The sequence below is a fragment of the Xiphias gladius genome, chromosome 12 (assembly GCF_016859285.1).
Source record: "Xiphias gladius isolate SHS-SW01 ecotype Sanya breed wild chromosome 12, ASM1685928v1, whole genome shotgun sequence".
Taxonomy (NCBI): domain Eukaryota; kingdom Metazoa; phylum Chordata; class Actinopteri; order Istiophoriformes; family Xiphiidae; genus Xiphias; species Xiphias gladius.
Window position 1 is genome coordinate 16,908,352 of NC_053411.1, and position 26,444 is coordinate 16,934,795.

General features: G+C 42.7%; 1 protein-coding gene across 1 annotated transcript in view; it reads right to left on the reverse strand.

The window, feature by feature from the left end:
• The window catches only part of dysf (dysferlin, limb girdle muscular dystrophy 2B (autosomal recessive)), a 92,986-nt gene that overhangs the window by 13,554 nt on the left and 52,988 nt on the right, over positions 1 to 26,444 (reverse strand). The window contains 7 exon segments of the mRNA XM_040140470.1: positions 1,687 to 1,829; positions 2,239 to 2,409; positions 3,725 to 3,816; positions 4,036 to 4,191; positions 5,368 to 5,415; positions 5,417 to 5,488; positions 12,845 to 12,943. Coding sequence (XP_039996404.1) covers positions 1,687 to 1,829; positions 2,239 to 2,409; positions 3,725 to 3,816; positions 4,036 to 4,191; positions 5,368 to 5,415; positions 5,417 to 5,488; positions 12,845 to 12,943 — 781 coding nt within the window.

A 26,444-nucleotide genomic window follows, 5' to 3' on the forward strand; every position in this document is an offset into this window, starting at 1 on the left:
GGAAAGAGAACGCGGCTGCGCTCTTCGCTAACCAAGAGACGACCGCGATGTTGACGTTGGCTTGTCTGCACAAACACGCACACGCACACACACACACACACACACAATCAGACACAGTTGTACCATAAATCACCAAAACGAGAACCGTGACCTTGCATCGCACCAGCCATGGAACATATGTGTGGGTTCGGTGTGTGTGTGTGTGTGTGTGTGTGTGTGTGTGTGAAAATTAATCTTGAATATCAATCTCATTGCTTCGCTCTTCAGGTGGTCCCATGATTTAACACCCCCTCCATCCTCCTTTCCTCCCCCACATTCTCCCCCTTCCAAGTTCTGTAGTTTTAGTAGCAGAGGCGTGAGATGGAGGAAAGGGAGGATGGAAGGAGGATAGAGGTAAGTGATGAGGAGTGAAGTGAGGAAAAGGGTAAGAAAGTGTAGAAGGGGACAAACAAAAGAGGAACGAAGGGGGAAAAAAAGAAAGTGAGACAGGAAAGACAGAGAGGACATAAGAGAAAAGGGAGGGGTAAAAATAGAGAGGAAAGAGTGAATGAGAGATTGCTGACAGGAGAAAAGATACAGGAGAGACAGGGAAGAAAGAAAGGAGAGTCGAGATAATAAAGAAGAAGAAGGGAAAAATGGAAGAAGAGACAAGAAGAAGGAAGGAAAGGAGCAGATCAAGACAGGGACGGGTAGGATGAAGGGTAAAATGCAAGGCCGGTTTACAACAGCGATTCCCACACTCACCATGTGGAAATTAGTTTGTGGTCATTTAATTAATTGCAAATGTATGTGGTAATACTGTTTGCACCACTATAGCGCATTATAAACTGGAATCGTAGCGGCCTTAAGGTGACACCTGCATTATTAATTCATCTTGAAGAGAAGTGGTAGGAGCCCTGACGTTTCCCCCTTTCGAATTCGCACCAGAACTTTTATTGGACTTTTCATAAATCTTCTGCCGTTAACGATCAATGTTAGGATTAAGTTCCTCCCTGCAACCAGGACTTCGCATTATCAAAAAATGATGAACGTGTGGAGAGGGGCAGGGAAAAACCAGGGCTACTTTCAGTACATTCAGTGCACGGCGCGAGAAAGAAGTCTCGTGAAGCTACCGGATTAAAAAAAAAAAAAAAATACGGAAAAATGGGGAAAATGGGCGGGACGAGGGACAAAAAGAAGCAAGAAAAGGGTGAGAGTGGAGTGGAAGAGAAAGAGAATGAAACAGAAAAAGGTAAAAAATCGAGCACGAAAAAAGTGAGAGAAGAAAAGGAGAGGAGAGGGGTATGGGTGGAGGGATTTATTTCCTGCGTAGTTACTGAACATGCAAGAGCCGCTGCGCACGCACTCGAATATGTGGATGATATAAATCTGCAGTTTGTGTTTTCATTAAACTGATTTTACTTTAATGGTGGAGGGTTTTTCGGAGTCTGAGTCTATCAGCAGTGCACTGAATAGTGTGTGTGTGTGTGTGTGTGTGTGTGTGTGTGTGTGTGTGTGTGTGTGTGTCTGTGGGTGTGTGTGTGTGTGTTCAGTGGTGCCAACGATGCCCTAGTCAAACCACCCACACACTTGACGCTTCCCGCCCTCTCGCTCTCTCTGACTCACCCTCACTGGTGTTGTTTTTAGTCCATAGTGGTTTTAATGGCACAACACAAAAACACACACACACTCACATTCATCACTCACCAAGGTCCGCAGCGGTGTATCGCTTTCCTCTGAAGAAGACTACGTCGTCCTGGTAGACAGGCTTCCCCAGGTTTCGTCGCTCACACACTCTGCAAAGCAGCTGCCTCGGTGTCAGCTGGTCTCGCCACTGGTTTATCCCCGATCTAATGGACGAGAGACATAGAAAGAGAGTGTGTGAGATAGAGATGGGGGGGCCGAGAAAGAGACCGTGGTCTACAGCAGACCGGCTTTAACTGGGTGACCCTAAAGGTAGAGAAATATTTCAATGTATTTATATTCTGGGCCCGTGCTTGGATGCATCTGCCCGTTATGTTCTTTTACTTTTACAGCAGTTTTACTGATTTTGCATGATTAACAAAAAACACTAGAAAAGTACTAGATGGAAACAAAACTAAATGAAATTTCATTTTTTATTAAAAGTAAGATAAGTAAGATAAACTAAAAAATATTGTAAGATAGTTTTTATCTTAGGAATACAGGACCCATAAACAATAAGTAAATGAGTTATTAAGGTGTCAGGCAATCACTCGTCAGGTGACTGCGTCTACTTACACGCAGTAGGACAGTGGCAGGCCACACATGGCTCCGTATTTGGACAGGAAGCGATTCTCCAGGTCGATCACCGTCTCTCCGATCTTCTCGTCCTTGGTCAGCATGTCGTGGTCGTACAGCGTCACCCGGAGGTCCTTCTCCAGAGGGAGGGAACAGGTGAGCTCAAACATCCTGGGGGAAGAGGAGGCAACAGCTGAGGAAGAGCGGTCAGAGCTCTGCAGTGGCGTCGCACCACCCCGGACATCTTGTAATGTAATGTGACGCAATGTGATGGAAGAAACAGGAAATATTGTGATGGGATGAGACCTGACGAGACATTTTGTACCATGATTTTCATGTAACATGACATGACATTTCTTGTGACATGATATTTTGTGAGGGGGCGGGACGGGACAGGACGGGACGTGAGGTGAGACAGCGTTTCAGACACTGTTTTCAATGTCACACTCATGAGATACGTGAGATAAAAGTTTTGGGACAGAGTTTTCCGTAGGACTCTGTCTGCTGATCGTTCACCGAGTCACCGAGAGCTGTTTATCGCCTGCAGTCTGATGTGCCTCTGCTCTACTCTCTGCCCTGTTGCTGTGATCGATGTGAGTGTAGCGACCCCTACTGGCGTGAACACGAAAAGGGCTCAGAAGGGAGAGAGAGAGAGGAAACAATGATGAGAATGGGAAGAAAAAGTGATCAGATAACGACTCAGTCTGTTGAATCCAAGCACGTGGGTCAACTATGCTCTTAGTTTGACTGTAAACCAATTGGGATATCTACATGGAAAATGTTGCCTCAGTTTCAATTTGAGTAATGCGCCTGAGCTGGAGAGAGCAAATCCACCCATCATTTAGCGTGTTAGTTAGGTGATGATGAATCCTAGTGATATGTCACGGTTAAACTTAAAAAGTACGACCTAAGAGGAGTGAGCGCCCAAAAAGCTGCGAGGAAATAGGTGGTTTTTCCAAGGCCCCATATCCAATGGGGCATCACTCAGAGACTGAAATGACAAAAGTGAAGAGCAACTTAACACCAAGTTTTATCTTTAGCATGACCTCCTCACATGTTCAAAAACACATTCAAACCCAGGTCCCTGTGTCAAAATGTACACGGTGCGTATTTCTAAATACATTTTGGTTTAACCAAATCACCACAAACAAGGGGTCAACAGGGACCCACAGCTAATTTTTGTGGGTTCGTTCAAATACGGCCACAACAGTTACCCAGTGGCCTGTTTCTGCTGTGTTCTGTGGAGGATTTTAAAGAAGTGGAGACGAAAACGACGTCGCAGTGTGTCAGTTTTACAAAAATTGAATTGTGCCTTATCTTCCAAGTGAAGTCTGCACCCAGACCGGATTTGGATTTGGACGGCCCCCAGCTCTCGCGGGCTTCCCGGGGGCATGCCCTTATAGTCTGCGAGTCTGCACGTTTTGGGAGGTCCGGACATTTGGATTCAGCTACAGACAGAGAGAGGGCTCAAGGGGACATTGCGTACTTTCCAAAGACAGGGTCCAGTGTACAGGGGATGTAGTTTTCGTGGTCGTTGAGGGTCTTTTTCCCCAAGGTGATCTTCACATAGGGGTCACACTGAAAACACAAAGTGGGACACATACATTCTATTGACTTATTTGTTCTTTTTCAACCATTGTCAGTAAAACTAAAGAAGTTACAACAAATTAAGTGTGTAATATCCCTATCCATCCATTTATCCATCAATGTCTTTTCATTTTAGCATCCTCAGACAGCCCACTAAAGTGTACAATGAAAATACTAAGCGGATACTGATCCATCCACTCCCCTTCGTACCTTCCCGTTGGGGTCTTTGGGCTGCAGTCCATGAGCCTGGATGATGTAGACTCGGACCAAACACTCCTCAATGCCGTTGGGAGGAAGTTTTCTGAACTGTCTTGGGGGAGCAGAGGCCGAGGAGTCGTCTGGCAGGGGGTAGATCTTAATCATACCCTAGTTGATGAGGGGGAGGGGGTTGGTGGGGTCAAAGTGGACGAGACGCAGTAAAGAGGCGATCATTAATGGGGGAAGCTCAACATTTTAATTCAGCTGAGATGGAAAAAAATGAAAAGAGTTGAGCTGAGCCAAGCATCATGTAATGTAGCATGTGACATTTTGTGGTGTGACATGAGGTGATATGACGTGGCATTTTGTGCTGTTTTCTCACGTCGCGTCACATTTTTGACAGATTTTGTGGCGTGACGGGGCATAATGTGACATTTCCGACCTGATGTGGTGTGACGTTTTGTGCTGTTTTGTCACGTTACGTCACGTGACGTTAGGCGACATCACGTGACGTCACGCGACATGACCTTAGGCGACGTGACGTGACGCGGCAGTCTGTGCCGTTTTATGCGATAACACATTCTGCGACGTGATGTGACGGGACACTTCCTGATGTTGTGTGACGTGATGCAATATTTTTTGAGTTTAAGCCTGTGACATGCCATGACATGAAGTGATGGTATGTTTTGTGATGTGACTTAATACGGAGTTTTGTACCGCTTCGTGACGTTTTGTGACGTGACTGACCCGGCCATTTTGCGACTTGTGGTGATGTGATGTAGCATAATGTGACATGACATAACATGGTCTTTTGTGACCTGACAAGAAGTTTTGTGACTTGACATAACTCTTTGTGACGTTGTCACGTGATGTGACGTTCAACATACTTCAACACAGGAGAACATAATGTAATGTACAAAGTTATATGATAGAACGTAACCGACATAATGTAGTAGAACAAAACAGAATAGGATGTAATATAGAACAACAAAAGATTATCAAATATAACAGTAGGGGACAGAATTGAATATAATGAGAAGGAACTAAACGGACTAGAGTGAAACTAAATGGGGCCACAGCAAACATAACATAGCTGGACAGGCAAGGCAACATGGCGTAGTGTAACACAACGCACAAACAAGACATCGTGTGACATAAGACCGCAACAGAAAAGAACACAACAAAACCGGCCCAAGCTCAATGACCTCAGTGAAACACAATGGACAACAGTAGAGCAAAACAAAGAAAAACAGAACTGACCCAGCAAGAGAAAATAAAAAAAAATGAGGAATAAATGCAATGTAATCTAGCTGAATAGAAAAAAAAAAAAATTTTTTTTTGAACTCTCCCACCACCTGGATCTTCTCTTCTTTCCTGAGTCTTTCCTTTCCTCTAGCTTGATGATGTCACAGAAATCAGAGAGACCCTCAAAGCCCTCCACCTTCTCCAACTCCTGGCCATACACCTGAGGAAGAGGAGAGGAGTCTATCACATCTTATCGTTACTGCATTTGGATGTTTTTGATAGTAGCGTTCACGTAACGCTCAAATTAAAAACCAGAGACAGGGGGGAAGAGTGGCATGAGAGGAGAGGGTGAAAGAGAGGAGAGATAGAGGGAGAAAGAGAGGGTTGGAAGAGGGGAGAAGAGACGAAGAGAAAAGAGTAAATAGAGGGAGGCAATGGCTGAAAATGAGGGGAAAAGAAAGATGAAATGTGGAAAGAAGACAGAAAGAAATAACAGAAGCAAAAGGGAAGAACGAAGAATGAGAGAAGAGATGATGATGAAGGGGCAAGTGAAGGTGGATGAGAGAAAATGAGAGAGAGAGAAGGAAGGAACGAGGGAAAAAAAGAGAGAAAAAAATATTTCATTGTACACAACATGCTCATATGAACTTGTTACGGTGTTTTTGGCGAATACTGCAATTTTACAATAACATGGTGACAACACACACACACACACACACACACAGGCAGACACACACATTATTCTATGTAGCATCATAGCTGAGTATTCGCCAATGTAATTCCACTGGTATTGGATTTAAACTGCAGCCAAAAGCTACTCAACACTACATTACGCTCACACTCCAGGGGCTGGCACAAGACATTGTGTGTGTGTGTGTGTGTGTGTGTTACCATGTGTGTGCGCACCGTTTGTAAATGTGTACATACTGTATCTGGGCAGTGGCGTCTATGTGTCAAAATCACAAAAGATTCATTTGTTTTCATTACTGATGTTTGTCTACATCAGTCAGAAACACACACACACACACACACACACACACACACACACACACACACACACACACACACATTCCCTCATTCTTTCCCCACCATCGAAGTATGACAGCTCTGCGGCGAGTTGCTGAAAGGGCGAACTCTTAAAAAGTGAGCTGGAAACAGTGGTTTGCTTCAGCAGTAGACTAGCAAAACTACCGTGCTATGAAGGGGAGGAAGAGGGGGAGGGAGGGAGTGAATACAGAGGGTAAAGATTAAAGGTAAAGATTCAAATGGAGCCAAGGGGAGAAGGACAAAAAGATCAAGCATACATTGAATAAATGCTGTTTTATCACTATATTTTAAAAAAAATGGTGGACTGTATGTTTTCAACCGGGGAAGGTATTTCATTGTTCTTTTTGCTGTCAGGAAAAGGGTGCTCTTTAACACGTCAGAACTTGCCTGAGAATCATCAGGTTTTTAAGATTTCTTCCCAATCAGAGTAATCAAGTGACAGCTGCGTGCACATCCATGGGTACGTTGCAGAGAGGAACCGATATTAGGTGATTCGGCAGGAGTTTGCAAATATCTCGTACATAGGTCCATAGCTAAACTCACTGACCATAGCTAAACTCACTGAATTCATGGCAATATTATACTTCTTCATAGACTTCATCATAGCTGTCCTAAACCAATCTCTGCACTGAACACCGGTATCAATCTTCTCATTGGACTCCAAGCAAGTAAGCAAACAAAGGTACTTCCAAAATGAGTTTTCATTTCATCCCCCTTAAATTATCCAGCAGGTCTAGCAGCAACCTTATTATTCAACGACATAATTTTACAGTATTGTTCGAAAAACAAAACAAAACAAATAGAGCTGTCATTCCTTGTATGATGTACAATTGGTGGTTTTTGAACACAAACCAGAGATACTGGCCTTGAAAGTAGTTTATTAAAATGGGTTGAAAGGGGGAGGAGAAAGGTTGTGAAAGCAATGGGATGCTTTCCATCTGCTGTAACGTTTTTGTAATTAAAAAGAAAAAGAAAACAAAGAGGTTAGTTCGGAAAGATCGTTGCGGGAGATGAGGAGGAAGAGGGAGGTGGATGATGAGAGGAATGAGGGGTATATGGTCGAAGATTTGGGTGGAGAGGGGTGAAAGAGTTGGAAAAGCAGGGTGAGGACTGTGGGGGGAAACAGGAGAATGACAGAGTGATGAGGGGGATGATGTAAACGAAAGAGAGGTCTGGAAACAGCAGTTCATTTCAAAACTCAAACACCAAACCCAGTACCAAGGGAGAGGGGGAGTATGTTTAGACAATACACTGTGGCTGTAGGGTTAAGTAGCAGACAATCACCATGCCAATTATTGGACAGAAGAGTGTACAAAACGACTGAGCTACAGTACATCCTTTATATAAAACTGATTTAACGTCTTAATCAGATCTATCCAATAAATCGCAATCCCGAGAGTTCAACATTTAGGCAAATATGCTTATTTGCTTTCTTTGCCAAGTGTTAGATAGGAAGACTGATACCACTCTCACGTCTGTATGGTAAATATGAAGCTACCACCAGCATCCGCCGTCCTTATTTTAGCACAAGGACTGGAAACAGCGGGATGCATTTGGAGAGCTGGATAAGGTGCCGCCACTCAGCCTCGCTGCCAATTAACCAGTGACTTACTGCAACAGAAAAAAATCCCCTGGGGCTGAAAAAGCACTTTTGGCACCATTATAAAAGAGACTTCTGTAAAGCTATTGACAGGACATCCAGATCTGCAGACAAGGGCAATTATAACTCTTCGGTTTATGAATTTTTATTTCATGGTTTTATATTTGTAAAACATCCCCAGGTTCTAGAAAAGTGATTTTTATGTGCCAGCAGGAGAAACGATAATGACCATGTGCAGTGGGCTCTGCAACGTGGAAACAAACTTTTTTTGGCTTTTGCAGCCGGCGAGCAATTTTCATTCAACTGAATGGGCTGCCTTTTGAACTCCGATATCCAACGCTCATAAAACCTGCCTAACAGCAACAATAAAGCTCACTCACTAGCACGTATCTGGTTTGTTAAATCCGCACAAAACCCAAAGTGTGATAATGGCAGTTTGCCCTTTTACGGGGGGTTAGGTCATGTGTCAGACATGTCTACTGCAGTGACTCCTAAAATAACTATACACTTTGCGACAAAAGTGCCCACGATAACGCATCTTACTTCTCGAGAACTGTGAAACTGTCGTACATACGTCCCGTTGTTATGAAAGGGATGGAGAAGGTTAAATCCTGCTCGCCTTTTAGTAAAGACAGAATTTAGCCTCAGTTGATGCCTGCGAACGGACCTTGTAGCACACACTGAATGAGTCAGACAGACAGAAGAAGTAGTCAGGGTATAGTCCAAATTTCTGCTTTTTTTTCCCGATGAGTTGAGTCCGGGAAGCAGGACGGTGCCTTGTCCTGTTATCGACGTGCATGGAGATGCCGCTGCCTTGCAGTCTTACACAGAAAACGACAGGTGTGGGTGTTTTGACATGCGTCCGAAGGGGAATAGTTTCACCAGTCCTGAAGTGAAATAGATTCATGCACCTTTGCACGGGAAAAAGAAGGAGCCATTCATAGTCCTACATCAGATCTGTGTACTTTAGCGATCTAAACTACTGTACGTTGGTAGTGAAACGGAAGGATCAAACCTGAATCTGACCTTATCTTCAAGAAACAGGCCATAACTGACTAAACTCAAGGTCTTTTATTATCTGTTGTACCATCTTTTCCCTGTGCTCCTCATGCCTTTTCTTTCCCTTCAAAATAAACAAAATTGTACATAAAAAATACCTTAGTTACCAAATGATGCTGCGCTTCTTTAAATGGGAACAAAAGAAGTGATCACTTTCTTAAAATGTAAAGGTGAAGCTGAGGTCGAGGAGGTTAAAGCCTTGAAGAAAGCTTGGATGATGCAAATGAAAGACAAGTCTGGAAACACTGGCCCACTGTAGTAAATCTAATCCCAATTGCCAGGGGGAGAAAGGTGGGGAGAAGGTGAAAGGGAAGGAGAGAGATAAACCAAGTCATAAGGAGGATGTAAAAGTTAACCAATTCTACTATCAAGGAAGACAGAAGGGAGAGAAGGAGAGGAAGCACACAGAAATGATAAACATATTTTTAAATTCATTGTGATTTACGCTTTCCGAGGATATAATTATTCCTGATGCCCTTTGTGAGTAAACATCCATAAATCTGCTTGGAAATCATAGAAAAAAGAAGCTCCTTGTAACTCCAGAACTTGGCTCAGAATCACCATGTTTTTAAGTTTTCTTCAGTATCAGAGTAACCCAGCTGTCCGTACGTCCATGGGTACATTGCAAACAGGAACTGCTAGTGGCTAATTTGGCCTACTTATACACCTACTGTACATAAGGGGATGTCAAAAATGGGGACAATTTTGTCTGTAGGGGAGCCTGACTTCGAAAAAAAACTTTGATGGGGGGGGGGTGCTAGGGGGGGGGGCAGAGCAATAACATTTTCAATTTTTTCAAAATTTAAAAAAAAAAAAAAAAAAAACCCAACTTGTGTTATAATGAAAATAACTCACTTTGACCAGAATCAACAGTATTATTGACTTATTCAGAAAGTTGATTTTTTTGGATTTATATGTTCTCAAAAAAAATAGGTTCAAAGAGTTAACTGTGTTACATTAACCTGCATTTGGAAACTAATCCACCTTCTCGGACAATTTGCTGACTCAGATTGTTACTAAAATAATAGGATATTATTGATATCTGTGTGATGAATCCTTAGCCACACAGGATTGTTCAGGGATTTCTAATTTGTTTAAACGGTTATGATATATTTAGCCATTTCCATAGCTCATTTTAATAGTGGACCTCCATGGTGGCAGGAGGGGATGGAAACAGAAACAGAAAGGTGACAAAAAAGGAGGCAACAGCGAGAGGATTAAAAGCAGGGTCAGAGCAAGGCTGGAAACTGTGTCTCAGCTGACAGTAGCCACCCAAAGATTGTCAAAGGGCAGAGGGAACAGAGGAGTTAGGAGGGCAACGAGAAAGGAGGTGGCAGCAAGGGGTGAGAGGAAGGTAAAGGTGGTTGGAAAGGTTGGAAACAGTGGCTCATTTCCCTGTGACAGTAGCAGATCTGAGCAAAGGGTTTGTCAAAGGAACGAAGAGCACAGGAGAGGAGAAGGCAGAAGGGAGGGGGATAAATAAAAAGGAGGCGTTGGCGCAGAGTAGGTGGAGAGGAGGAATGAGTAGAGGGGGAAACCGAGGCAAAGTGACGATGGAACCAGTGGCTCATTGGTCATTCGACTAGTTTCCAACCAGCTGTCAAGCGAATTTTGAAAAAGGTTTTGAAATTTCGCAAAAACTCAAAGGCGACTTCGGTTTTTTTTCCCATCAGCCAGGGTGAAACCATTTAATACGCTTCCTGAATGAAAAAGATACACCCACTAGAAGAATGGAAATAGCCTTTCAGGGGTCAATGACTATTGGGCAAGATTTTATTGTTCTCTATTGTGCCATTTAGTTGTAGCCACATTTTAATGTTGTCATCTAAAGAAAAAGACAGAGAAATGAACTTTTACATCGGCGCACCTATTACATGGCCTTGATGGAACAACCCTGGTGGTTAGAAGGTCATTTTCAAATACTACTTGGCCCCAAATTTTACTGCTTCCAAAACTGATCAGATGATTTATTAATCTTCTGCAAACCTTTTTGTGAGTGCATTTTCGCACGAGCTAACACGGGTTACATTTATGTAAGGATGCGTGCAGAAACCTAGTATTACAGCTGTAAAAACAAACCAAAGGCTCTATTGAGTAAGAGAAAGGACATAAAAAAAAACAGACAGGACGGAGTTAAAGCTGCTGTACTGATGTGAAATGGCTTTCAAGGGAGAGGTTAGAGGTCTGAGTTAAGAGTAATAAAAAAAGGCCAAATTCTGACATGATTAGTCATTTGTTTGGTCATCAGACAAGAAGACTGACGTGTGCTTTGAGTCCCGATGGAAGAAAAGGTCGGTGTTTGGGCCGAGAGAATCGGGATAAGGGTTGAACAGAGCGTGGGCGATGGCGGGGGGGCTCCTGGGACGGTGGCTGAACCGTGGCCGCCTCTGAAAGAACGAGACTAAAGACAGACGTTGACGACGGCTGACGTGATCGCTCATTTCTGACTTGCCACCATTGGAGCGCGGCCTTTTCCCTGCATACGTCCCACTGCGGCATTCGCGAATCGAATTCACATCGGATGAGTCATCGCGGTCGTTCGGAAAACGGCCGGAGTGTCACGGCGCCGAGCTGTGAGGATGGGGCATGAGAAGAGGGGAGGAGGGGAAGGAAGGAGGGACGGACTGACGGAGGGAACTGGAAGGAGGGCAAAAATTTGATTTAAATGGTGAAGTTTGAGGCAACGGGCAAAACATTTTCAGAAAGTGGAACAAAGGGCTGCACTGTCTCCATCTTCTCCATGTTTTCCTCTCTCACATTCTGTCTTTCTTTCTTTCGTCTTCCCACTTTTTATTGATCTTTACCTTCTCAACAATTTTTCATTGTTTCTTTCCCTTTTTCTCTGATTTTTTCTCTGCAACAGACACACAAACCCAATTTTGGCCTGGATTTTGCATCTGCAGACACACACATGCACAAAGGCCAAAAATATTAGAGGAACTAGAATTTGTTTTTACTACCGATTAGTCAATTTTCTTCTTTTCTTAAATTAATTAATAATACACGTTTTTTGATGTCAAAAATAATAACAGCTTGTTTGTGCGCCCATGCTGGGGGGAGAATACAGATCAATGTAAATAAAAAAAATAAATACATAAGCATGAATATTTTGCAAAATGAACGAGTTGAAAACGTTCAGTATCCCAGGAAGGAATCCTCCCTGTCAGCTCAGAGAGCATGATTAGCTATTAGCATCTAGTGATCCAGGTTTAGAGGATAGAGGATAAGTTTTATTTTGCGTTTTGAACATGTGCTGCCCTTTGACGGTCTGGGACTCCCACAGTTGAAATCTGCAGGCACTAACTTTCTGTAGTCTGGGTTAATGTTTCCTCTGCTATTGGCTGCTGATTCTCATTGGAATTCCATGTGTCATGTTCGCTAGCTAGACCTCGAGTAGCATGTACTGAAGGGCAAAACATATAAATCTGACCTTTTTAACGGTCATTTTACTGGTTCACAACCAGTTACTTTTTTAATTAATCAAAATCTCCATATATAAGCTATCGTGACATTGTTATATATGCATGACCTGTGTTTTCTACTGCCCAATCTGCTGGAACTGTATTACCAGGATATATCTGGTGTTTTACCTGACAATCTTCTGAAAACACTCATTATCTAAATCTACTTGATTTTACTCAACTTACTTATATATCAATTTGAACACTTACACATATACAAACACACCATAATCAAATTGTCCATTCATTTTTATATGGACAAAACTTGTTTAATGGAGCTTTTATTTTAGCCCCTTCCTCTCAGTTACTAACACACAACACACACACACACACACACACACACACACACACACACACACACACACACACACACACACACACACACACACACGTTAAACACACCCCCTACCTGCAGTGTGTCCAAGCCTTTCGCCAGGTACGTCCCGCACTTGCTTTTCTCTCCAGTCGAGGCGTAGAACTTACTCCACCAGTCCATGAACTCTTCTCCCTGTTGGTCACATATCCAGAGGTCAGAGGTCAGCAGGTTGACAATGGACTGGAGATACTTAAGAGTCTTAATATGGTGAGATAAGTCAGTAAAAGCAATAAAACAATAGGGTGAAGATAACAGAAATACGTGCAACATTTAGGTGTGTTGTGTTGACAGTTTTTGAGCCAGACGCTTTAATATTCCAAAATTCAGGACAACACTTTGACATAAGTTTAAGTAAATGCTTTTCCCAAATAACAATTCAGCTAAACTGTATATTTTTTACACTTCAAATTATCGTTGTTCTTTAAATGTTTGCATTGGATAAATCTCCAAATCTTCTTTATTTTCTTGTAGATTGACTTGTCAAGTTAAACTGAGAAAAATGACTTCAAATTGAACTTCATTAATGACCTTTGACCTTTAAAACACACGAAAAGCCCTGTAGTGAGTGCTTTTTGCCTTTGAAGAGCAGCTCAGTACCGGGGCTCAGAACAAAACCCGCTTTTCATGATTTTTTCCAATGATCGCATAGCAACACGGAGTTAGCCAACTAACATCAACACAAGTAAAAAACTGCCTCTGGTGGCTCTGTCGCATTAAGGTCATGGTATATGGACATTCTGAGGCAATGGAAACGGGCAACATTGGGATGGGAACAGGCACAAAATGGATAAAACCAACATGGGCATCAGAAGAAAGGTGTTATGGAAAAAAAAAAACAACAGAAAACAGAAATCGTGTATGTATGTTTACACATGACTGAAGAGAATCCTTCAAACTCCTTTCCATCACTTCTCTGTTGCTTATAAATATTCTGCGAGCACAGAACGATTTGCCACATATATTGTCTTTTCCTCTTTTTATATCCGTTAGAACAGGGCAGAAGGGGGTGAAAACTTGAACTGGCTTCCTCAACAAACAGACGACCAGGACAGTTCAAGACTGATTTACTGTGTTCAAATGGTCTCATTTTGTCTGTACATGTTGCCAGATTCTTGGAGTTATTTTTGTCTCCGTGTGCATGATGTGTGTGGTCAACATCACTGACTGAAATCATAACTACTCTACAGGGACTCCAAATACCCTAAAGTAAACTTCAACTTGTCCGGGGGACTGTAGTTTCGATGTTTAACTTCCTTAGGATTGGCTCGTGTAATGAATGTGATTCAGACAGTGAGGGAGAGATGGGACAAAGTTAATGTTTTACAAGTCGCAGGTAAGCCTCAAGTCTTGGCAGTGAAGTCCAGATTCAAGTCCCAAAGTCAAGTCCAGGTCCTAAACTTTGTGCTCCGAGTCCAGATTTCCAACGTGGTTAAAAAACATGTCTTATTCAAACCAGTTTTATTCAAGCATAACCCGGCCCTTACAATCACTTCTAATTCCAGAGCTGAGTGTTTTGCATGTTGCCGTCTGGTTGATGTCAATTACAGCAGAGTCTTTATGTCTGAATGTGATATTACAAGCCAGTACCTGTTGTCTGTCTGCTGGCCTTTGCCTCCTGCTCACACAGGGTGATTGGCTGCTGTCAGACTGACTCAGAGTGTGTGGTAAGTAAAGGGACTGCCCTTATATAGCACTTTTCTAGTCTTACCATCTACATCTGGGGCAATTTGGGGTTCAGTATCTTGCCGAAGGACACGCGGACTGGAGGAGCCGGGGATCGCTCCACCGACCTCCTGGTCAGCGGATGACCCGCTCTACCTCCTGAGCCACGGTCGCCCCATTGAGTTGATTCATATACTTATGTTTTATTCTTTACGCTTGGGCTTCTTCCACGTCAAAGACTAAAGTCGCGTGAAGTCACAAGTCACTGGTGTTGAAGTTGAAGTCTTTTTTTCATTTTGTCTAGTTAGGTCTAAAGCTCTCAGATTCATGAGGTGAGTCAGTAGAAACCTACTTTCAAAGCACTGGAAAATAACACTATTACAAATACAGTTTTACATACATCATGCACTGCTAGATTATGTGACCTCTCACCGAGCTTAAACAAACCTGCTCACAAACTTACCCACTGTACCATCTAGCGTCCATGTCAAGGGCAAAAGACAGGTTAGACAGAAGTTAAATTTCATCATATACTGCAACGTCACTCACCCAATGCAGACACACAAACGCAGACACAGTGCGACCACACACTAAAATAACAGGATCAAACACATTTTAAGTAGCTTTTCAACACATTTCTTAATAGTTATTCTCAGAACACATTAAGGGGTTTCATTCCAAAAGGAAACATACACCGTTAAAAAAAAAAAAAAAAAAAAAGAAAGAAATCCCTGTGTTACAAAATGACTGCTGGCATGAAAGTAAAGGCTGTTAAAGTCAAGTTAAACTTACTATAACAGCTATGAGTCAGCCTGAGGCCAGCCTTTACAATGTCGTTCTGTTTTGGAGAATAAAATATCTGTTTCTGAAATCATGACTGATGGCTTTTTGGGATTTGGATACAAGTCATTTTAATCTATATAATATGATTTTTGGGGGCTATATATAAATAACATCTTTGAATGAAACCCTGTTGTTTGCTATTATCAAGACTTTTATTTTCTAAAGTATGAAGCAGCGCCATCCATCAAATTTACTAAACGTCTGTTCACATTGGCAACACCAAGCTGAGAGCTATTTAAATGCTCATTTTGGGGTATTTTCTCACAGAAGCAAAAACCTCTGCCTGTGTGTGTGTGTGTGTGTGTGTGTGTGTGTGTGTGTGTGTGTGTGTGTGTGTGTGTGTGTGTGTGTGTGTTGACGGCAGCCCATTGGCCCAGACTCAACGAGGAAACGACGACTGCAAAGACGGGAAATACCGAAGGGACAGATCAAACTACCAGCCTGCCCCCTTTACACACACGCACGCACGCACGCACACACACACACACACACACACACAAAAACATACATTTCAGTTCGACCCGTCCCCGCCCTGCAACCTTCAACCCTCTGAGGAACACTCGAGCTTAAAACAGACTTGTGACGCATGCACCACATTTTCCTTTGTATGTGTCTGTGTTTTTGTGTGTATATGTGTGTGTGTGTGTGTGTGTGTGTGTGTGTGTGTGTGTGTGTGTGTGTGTGTGTGTGTGTGTGTGTGTGTGTGTGTGTGGGCCTGAATGTAGAACAAAAGTGCTCTTATGGCACTGAGTTGGTGTGGAATCCCCTTTCTCCTACTTCCCACAGACTTAGAGACACACACATATATAAATACACACACACTGAGGGTTGGAAACTATGGAATTCCTAATTTTTCCAAAGTGGCAGCATGGCATGGAAAGGGGCAGCACATGGCGTTTAACTAGGACATGGCACACACACACACACACACGCGCGCGCGCGCACACACACACATGCATGGCACTCAGTGTCTGAGGCGTGAAGTGTCTGGTGTGTGTTAATGCGTCCTCTGTGTGCAGCCGTTGCCAAGCATTGATGACAGGGGCGCCAGATGCTGTGTGTGTGCGCCCACCAGTGTGTGTCAGGGTGTGTACGCTCAAGTCCACGACTCCTGATTCAGACAGATTAAGGCCGTCCGTGGAGCGTTCCAGACTGCAACGTATAAGAGATCGAACACACACACACAAACACACACGCACACAAACACACACACACACAGCTTGCAGTGGTCTGTTCAGGGTGTCAGTGTGGTTTGCAGCCTATCATTACGCCCTGCAGGGAAAACAAGGCTAACCATACCGGACTGGCACTGCCAAGAACTCTGCGAGCAGAGAGACTGGATTTACTTAAGAGCGCTGAGCTGCTTCATACATGCTTTTTGCGGGGAAATCCCTTCCACAGCAGGGTCAGAGGTCAGAGGTCAAAGCAGCAAACCTGGAGCTGGATGAGGCTCTACACCTGCATCCTTCAAAGTAAATATCAGATGGTCCAGAACCAAAAGTGATGGAACATTCAAGAGCTTTTTGTTGACTCATAAAGTCAATTTATCAGAAAGAAGTTGCTCCCAAACAGCCAGCAAAGTGTTCATGCCAGTGCTAATATGTGACATGTTCAAGGATGCCAGAGTTTACAGTATGAGCTGTGACACTTCACGTGATCTCACACGAGGGACAACTGCTAAACAGTGTACGAGGTTCAAAGTTGTTAATATATTTAATGACCTCAGTCGAATCACCTGTTGAGGTGAATGGTTGGAATAACATCCGGAAGACTATTGGCCCTCCATGGTGCATGATCGGCCACCCCTGGATTACGGGGACACTGGGGGCTGCAAGTGTTACAAAGGTTATGCATTGGGGTCAAAAAAAGGCTGAACTCCTCAACTACATCTGGAAGAGACTTACAAGCCTTGTTGATCCTTTATGTCATATTCTGTGTTAAATGTGGATTTCTTAAACTTAATCTGGATTAAGACACAGCTTCAGTGTCTTGTTTATGGTCGCACGGACGAAGAGAATTTCCCCAACCACTGGGCCATTAAGGCCGAAACCTGCATTTTCTTTGATTTTCTTTGACCCCGGTCTGAATCTCCAAAATAAAATGGTCAATTTGAAGAACGTGGAAAAACCGGGATAGATGTTTGTGTGTATTTGTCATTCCCTACGCTGTGGTCTCAAGGCAGAGCACCCAACATCAAGTCAAAATCTTTGGCAGTTTCACATAAATAAATGTCTTCTTTGCTATCACTGATAGACATTATAAAGTAGTGACTTAAGCTATGTCCAGTTCCTGAAAGGTTTTCCATTTGCTCTGAAACACTCATGCTGTCTGCTAGTTCTTTTCTTGGGAAACTCATTTCACATGCAGGAAGCGATGCGTACCACACTTCTCACTAGTTTGGAATAACCTAAAGGAGGACAGGGCAGTTAGCATTAGTACTGCTAACCAACATGGCATCATGGAAGGATCAACACTTGAAAGATCCACTGAGGAGCAGTTTACTTTTAAAAGTCCTTTATTTTATAATAAATAATGTTTTTAGGCTGGCCGAGAGATTATCCACGAATGAAGCTTCTCCAAAACTGCTTACTTTGATAGAAAGGCTTTTCTCTTTGCTAGAAAGTACTTGGTGTTTTGCAGGTCAAAAGACACATAAATGCCAAGGTTTAAAACAAGCTAAACTTGGGTAAAAAGAGAATATTTTTTAGGTGTCTAGGCTATGTATAGCCATTGTTTCAAAAGCACTATAAGGGCTATATTCCAAATGCGAAGCAGGTCCTAACGGCTTAATATTTTAAATGTTGTCTTAAGGTTCAAATATAGTTTTTAAAATGCTGCTGAAACAGCATTTGTACTATACATAACGTAAACATCTAAGGGCCCCTCTGTATGTTTTCAACAACGAGTTTATCAAATCATCTACCAGCATCCAAAACCTCCTCTCTCAAAACTGTTCCAGAATCAGAATTGGGGGAATCGCATCTGATAATTTTTATAACTTCCCAAAAGGCAAAATCCAACAATCACGCCCCCTTTATGCAGCAGTGGCCCGATCTGCAGACATCATCTCTTTTTTTTCATTCTTAACACAACTTATCCTGTCACTTTTGTCTGTACAACCGAGTGCAACATCATAAATACGGTTATCACGGCTCGTCCTTCACTATGACAGAGGGTTTTTCATCCAGCCTTTGAGTGTGGCTATTGAGAACAGGTAAAAAACACTTTTAACTTTAGACATGATCAGATGAGTCATCGTATGAACTAGTTTCAAGTCTACTGAACCCTTAAACTTGCTCTAACTAATAGTTTTGGCCACTTGGGTGAAGCTGAAACGAGTTGAAATCACCAAATGATTACTAGATAGAATGGCTTAAAAAATAACCAACCACAAACCTCTATTTTTTGGATCACGTAAAGATTGTTAACTCAGAAGTATCCGATTTGCTAAAGTCAGACTCACAAGGCTAACGGTGAACTTACAAAAGCAATGCAGCCATGTCATCCAGAAGTGCATGGACACATCTGAATGACATTCTGGGCAGCAAATATGTGCAGCGTTCATATTCTGGAGATGACCAGCAGCTTACATCAGTGTGTGGCTGAAATTAGCAGAACAAGAAAAACAATAATGATTTAGTAAGGTATTTTGACATCTTGTTTCTGGTCACAGTGTCATTATAGGGCCATAAATGTGTGTTTCATAAACCCCCAAAAAACGCCACAAAGTCAACTGGCATGAGGCCATTTCAGTTAGTTTCTCTGGTCTCAAAGCAGCCAGGAAGGATTTATGGAACCAAAGGCAAACTACAACATTTTCAGAGTGCGATTTTAACCAAAGTTGACTGGTGTTTGGCGGGGAACTGCAATAGTTTTGATGAGAATGGATATTAGAGGAGAGGCACAGTACAACCACAATTATTGAGGGGGCACAAATCCTTCTACAGCACATCACCAATAGAAAGATGCATTATATGGAAGTGACTTGATAGCTTTTTCAAATGCAACTAGCCTATGGAAGGAGTGAAAAACCAAGAAAAGAGGGAGGCTGGTTTGATCCATGACAAATACTATCATCAAGCCTGGATGCCGTAGATGAAATGTGACACACAATGTTCATTTTCCATCTGAGTAACGTATGATCTCAAATATCTCAAAGGGGGGTCGCTGACTCCTCGGTTTGAGGAGCCACGACCCTACTGACAGCCGATCTTCTTAAACCTTTCCAACTCTGAAACTAAATCTGACTGATCCGCCTTGGAAGGCACACTACCAAGCGCACACTCCGCTGCAGTAATCTGGTAATCATCAGACATACGCCCGTGACCCGTTTTTTTGGTCACAACCCAGAGATTAAGAAGCAAGGACCTACAGCACATGAGAGAGTGAGCTTTCTTTTTCAGCTGCCACGAGATATTAACCCTCCCTTCTTTTTACTAATTTCAGTCAAACCTTTTCTGATTCTTTTCATTCCCTCTGCTTGTCTTTTAGTCACTTTCTCCCTCCCTAACCTTTTCTCATTTATCCATCCCCCCATGGTCTTTAGTAACTGTCTGCTTACAGAAAATTGTGGTATAGAGGATCTATCGCAGCTCTGTTGACTTTGGCCCCGGCCAGACAGAAAGCCGAGCCTTTAATTTGACTGGTTTCAATATCTAACCCTTAATAAAACAAATATCTTTGTTTGGAGAGAAAGGAATCATCCCCAATTACTGTTGAGCGAGGGGGGAGAGAGCACTACTGGATTTGTGTATTTGTGTTCACAGTCTGCTCCGGGTCAAGCTAAGTCTTCAAATTGACCTGGCTTAGATAAATAAAACGGAAGAATGTAACAAGGAGCGTGGTCTCTCATTCAAATCTGGGATCAGATTTCTTCTGTAACCACACGGCTCGGTGTGTGTCGCTCTGTAAAACCTCTGATTTCTTGAGTAGAAAGCATTTTCCTGAGCCGAGACCAAAAAAAGGCACATTTTAAAAGTTTTTCGTTCCATCCAAGAGTAGAGGACCATTTTTCTTTGTCTTTGTGTCATTCCTCATCAGCCAGAGTTATCCATCAGTGTCTTACTTAAAATAAACTTCATCAGCAGAAGGGCTTTCACTCTAAAATTAGATCTCTGCTACTGTCTACTGCCTTGCAAGTGAAGCACAGTGTAGGTTCTTAAGAACATGAGGAATTACCTTTAGCTCCTTATAAAAATCAGAACATTTTCCTGATCATTTTAAAATGCATGCAATACAGTCATAGATCTTTAGTAAAAAAAGTATTTTTCCTATAGTTTCATGCATTCATTGGAGTCTATTCATATCTATATGTGTAAAATTCAGCTTTTTTTTCCATTACAGTGAGCATCACGTCAGCATTGATAGCCACATTACTATAGATTGCATTTTCATTTTGTGGTTACAGTTTAAAGGAATAGTACTATGTTTTGGAAAATACATTGCTTTCTTGTCAAGAGTTAGATGACAAGATTGATACCACACTCGTGTCTGTTTGCGAAAATACGAAGCTACTGCCAACAGCTGGTAAGTTTATACAAGAGACCAAGAAATATTCCCTCCCACCCCATAAAACCGCAATTGGTTATTTTTAGACTTTGGTTTTTGTACGGTTTAAACTAAATAAGGTACAATCTGTTAATTAGTGAGCTTTAGAGGTGGTGGCAGGCAGATTTTGGTACCTCTGGACAGAGTTTTATGCTAAGCTAAGCTAAGCAACTGCCAGTGGTGGTTTCACATTTACCATACGGACATGAGAGCGGTATCCATCTTCTACTCTAACTCTTGCTTGTTCCTGGGGATGCATCCAATTGCTATGGTCTGAGACAGTAAGCCCTTGCACTCTTCAGCTTGAGGCTACATTAGCCGCTACTAGCATAACGGAACCAAATCTCTTGACTGAACGGTCAGCATTCAAGTTGCACTGTGGGTAATGTAGTCACCGGGAAGAAGAACGCGTCTGCTGGTAGATCTCCATTTTTCATCTAGAGAAATACATAGAAACCAGTGGCTGCATGGAACCGCACAAAAACACACAAAATGTCCAAACAGCAGTAGCAAGGCGAGCGATGTATTAGTGAGTTGTAGTAAATGGCCAGAATAATGCAATTATATGATCCTTTTTAAAAAAGAACAGCACGTTTTGGAGATTTGGTCTAATTACCTGTAAAGTGATGAGTAGATAACTTTGTTAAATAATAACATGGACACTGGAGATAAATGGGTCAGCACCAGTATCACAAGAATCGTCACACGGTCATCAGTTAAGCACCATCGGCCACCCGCACTCAAAAACAGCAACATGGAAAAAATGGCTCGTTGAGAAGCAATAAACATTTAAAATTCTCTCCACGAATTTAATGTCCCTTTGAAATCTTCCTTTAAATAAACCTGGTTACATCAGCCGAGTCCTCATTTTAATATGGTTTATGAGCATTTTTTTTTCATAAAAAAAATGTACGATGTGCTTTTAAATCATAACTGAGGGACTATAACCTGCCTATTTCTTAAAAGCTCTGATAAAATGACACATGTCAAAGGTGAAATTCATGTATAGACTGTGAGGTTTGCGAGGTAAGATCCAAATTACACAGAAGCATTTATGTTTTAAAAAATCCCTACTGTTTGTTGCCAATGTGAACAGCTCTGTGTCAAGCAACAAGTTTAATGTTTCTCTAATATCATGTAAAAAATTAGGTTATCAAATGTGAAATGGTAGAGGAAGGAGTGACAAAGAAGAAAGAAAGTAGTACCATCGATGTACATTTGAGGGATGGTAATAAAATCCCAGATTAATTCAAGCAGATGGAAAGTATGTTTTTACAGTCTGGTTAACGTCAAGTGTTTGAACCTGAAAGAATGAAATGAGTTAAAAGATGAGTTTGTTACCTACATGAAGGCTGGAACTAGAGGCTGAAAGGTTAATGATAGCTGAACTGGCTCCATCTGTAAGCTACGAGACACACACACACACACACACACACACACACACACACACACACACACACACATAAAAAACATACACACGTTCAGTTCAGGTTAGCTGGTTAGATTAGCTGCTGAAGAACTGTTGCATGTTGTATGAAAAAAGACAAATTGTGTGAAACAGGTAATCAGTCAAGTGTAATGTCAGAGGTACATTTAAAATACACTGCGTTCTTTAACACTAACATCATTAGACATTACATGCTAACATCACCAGATACATCAGTGACTCAAACGCACAGAAACATCGGCGTCACCATCATGTGTTCTCTCGACCAGCGACCATTCATCAAAACCCTCGAGTCCCGAAATGTTTTGTGGGGGAAAAACTGAGTGTGTCGCCGTTTTCTTTCCCTGGGAGGTCCCGCTCTGTGAGGTGCAGACAGCAGCACTCGGTGAACGCTGATCGGGGCGCACGACAGAAGCCCAGATTAGAGAGAGACAGAGTGTTTACATGAGGTCGCGGGGGAGCCGAGCACATGGAGAGGGCGAGGCAAGGACGCGTCCAAGGGTGAATACAAACAATGTGGGCAAAAACGATTCAAGGAGGAAAGTTGGGCCGCGCTTTCTTTAGGTCGTTTGCTGTAGACACTCAATTTAATATCAGCCGGACCGTAACCCATTTATAGTGATGATCTGTGCATGACATACTCTATTGAACTCCATTTATGAGACTGCTGTCATACGTCACTGAATTTTCCAGCAGATTCTTTGGTGTGTGGGTTTGTCACCCAGCGACAGACTTCCACCAGGTCTGTCAGGATTGTCTGTTGGGAGAGACATCATGTAATGAAAAGGTGACAGCTCAGTGCCGCTGTAGTAAAAAGACAACAAAAAGCATTTTCAGTGATAAATTCCTATTGAGATGAATCCGTTGTAATATGTTGGGTTTTTCTTTTTTAATTGAAAATCACAACACTGTCAAACCCACAGCCAGAGCAGTAACGCTAGCCTGACCCACCCCCATCGGTCTGGTGACCCTGGCCTCGTGGCGGGCCCTCGTGGGTTCCCCATCCTTCGTGTGTCTGGAAGAACTTTGGGGAGTCTGAGACTATAACCCCTGATTATGCCTTAGAAACTGCACATTTATAACCAAAAGCCTTTGCTACAAACTGGGTGTTGACGTTTTCAAAGATATCCGATGAAAAGAGATGGGAAATGTAGGATTCAGCGATTTTTGAACTTGAACAGCTCTTCTAAACTAGAGGACTAAAAGTCGGGATATCTCAGCCGCTGCTGCATCTATTTTATCCGTTGAATTTTTTTTCTTTTTTTTGTGCAAAAACAAAAAAGCAAAAAAAAAAAAAAAAAAAAAAAAGTCAGTCAGTCAGTCCCAACACCAGTTCAAGAAGGTCCAGGCAGGTCAGATCAGACTACACTATAATAAATGGATATATAAGAAGATATACGGATTTCTCAGGAGTCCAGTTCAGTCCAGTTCAGTCACTTTGTACAGTGGTGAAAGATACAGTGAAAAAAAAATGCTGTTGTGTTGTTGTTGTTGACAATGTGTTGTTGACTCAAAAAATGTCTCCCTAAAAAAAAAAATATAAATACAAATGAAGCCTCCATCGAGCCCTCGCTCAGAATCTGCAAACGTTTTCGGTCAACAAGACGGCAGAACTCTTAGCTCCGCTGGATGCGTCCATCCGTGCATCCACACACATTGTTGTCACACGGAGTTGTTCTGATGAGTGTCAAGTGTCAGTGTCGTGGCGTGTGTTAATTTCAGGACTCTGGGACGACTGCTTTGCGCACACGACACACACACATACACACACACTGATGAAAGTGACCTTAGCTCGTAGTGTACATCTTTCGACCTCCAGTGTCACCAGACATTTAATGGCACCCCCCTCAAACACAACAAGACAATTGAGTTTTTGCAAGAGTGCAAGAAAATGGAAAAACGGTGTGTGTGTGTGTGTGTGTGTGTTTGTGAGTGTGTGTGTGTGTGTGTGTGTGTGTGTGTGTGTGTGTGTGTGTGTGTGTGTGTGTGTGTGTGTGTGTGTGTGTGGTTTGAGGAGTGGAGGGGGTCAATGTCAGAAGTATGAAGTAACAACAGTATATTAGAGACATTCCCATGATGTCTGTCCTTAATCTTTATGTTATGGGTGTGTGTGTGTGTGTGTGTGTGTGTGTGTGTGTGTGTGTGTGTGTGTGTGTGTGTGAGTGCGTGTGTGAGCGGGAGAGGGATTTGACCTCTTAACTTCTCCATAAAAATCAATGTTTTTGTTTAAAACACGGCATCATGACTTTGTTAATGCACACCATTGACGTGTGTATATATGTTTGTGTGTGTGTGTGTGTGTGTGTGTGTGTGTGTGTGTGTGTGTGTGTGTGTACAGAAGAGGCTGCTGTGGCGCCTGTGGGTTACAAGGGACACACAAAGTAATTAAAAGAAGGGAAAAGACCAGAGAGGATTTAAAGCTGATGTAGGAAGGATCCCTGAGGGGCTGAGTGGTTGATGAACCACAACAATGAAGAGAGAGAAAGGGAAAAAGAAGAGGATAATATGAGGATGCCCTTTAATGAGCTACCACATTAAAACAACTGTCAGCTTGATAGATAGAGAAGGAAAGAGGGAATGAGAGAGAGAATGTGAGAAAAGAGTGTAACGGAGCAAGGGAGTTGTGCAAGATTGAGAGAGTAAAAGGAAACAAAAAAGGGGGAAGTTAACTGTGAAAGAGAGAGGGAAAGAGGGAAGGAGGAGGGAAGGAAGGATGGAAAGACAGAGGGAAGAAAGAGAGATGAAGAGCTGTGCATGAAAAAGGGTATAAAGGAAAGAAGCAAGACAGAGAGGAATTCAGTAGAATGGAGAAAAAGAGGAGAAACAAAGTGAAAAAGGGAGAGAGGTAAGACGGAAGGATGCAAAGAAGAAAGGAATAAGCAAAGGAGTTGTGTGAAAGAACGGAAAGAAGGAACAAAAGAAGGTATGAAAATTGGATGTAAACAGTTGTGCAAGAGAAGGAATGTGAGGAGACAGAAAAAGGCTAGGAAGGAAGGAAGGAAGGACTGAAAGACGGATGATGATGTGTTGTACTGGTAAGATGAAAAGAAACAAGATGAAAGAAGGGAAGAAGGGAAGGAAGAAGTTTAGAACAAGGGAACAGAGGAGTTGTGCATAGAGGAAAGAGTAGAAGGAAGAAAAGAAGGAGTAAGGAAGAAGTGAAACAGGGATGGTGAGAGTTGTGCAGGGAAGTGAGTGTGAGGAAGCATGGAAGCAAGGGAGGAAGAAAAGAGGGAAATCAAGAAGGGGTGAAAGGGAGGGAGGGAGGGAGAGTTGACGGAAGGGAGCAAGGAAAGGAATGGAGGAGATGAGGAAGGAGGGTTAGATGAAAGAAGTTGGAGGGAGAGTTCCAGAGCGGTCCTGTGGGGATAATGAGACAGAGGAAGACTAACAAGGAACAGACTCTCTGTGTTTGTTTATACACATTGTAACACACACACACACACACACACACACACACACACACACACACAGTAACACACACACCAAACCACATGGTCTGCTTTGTATATCATCAACAGTAGCAGAGAGAGACGGGGTCAGATTTTCCCCTTCAGTGATCACCAGGAGGAAGAACTTCACTGAGACAACAGAGAAAAGGGGGATGAGAAGAGGAGGTTGGGAAAGGAGGAAAGACAGAGGACATGAAGAAGTGGAGGACCAGGAAGAGGGGGGAGTGAGAATAGGGGGAGGAAAAATCAGGAGAGACACAGAGGAGGAGGAAGAGGAGAGGAATGGAGAAAAATGAAAGAGGAGGGCGACAGAGAGACACAGGAGGACAGAGGAGTACAAGAAGAAAGGACAAGAGGAGGACAGAAGAAGGAGATAAGGAAAAGGGAGAGTAAGGAAGGAGTGAAGAAGAGCAGCAGGAGAGAGGGCAAAGACGGAGTAGAGGAAGATGAGGAGGATCAGGAGGAGAAAGGAGGAGTTTGAGGGGAGAGGGAAAAACAAGTCAGGAGAGGAGAGGGAGGAACGATGACGGAAGACAAGGAAGAAAAGGAGAGAGGAGGAAGAGGATAAAGAGATGGAGGGGAGATGAGAGAAGATGGAGAACACGATGGGTGAAGAAGGAGGAGATGAAAATGAGGAGGATCTGGAGGAGAGGGGGAGGGAGAGGAGGAAGAGGAGATGTAC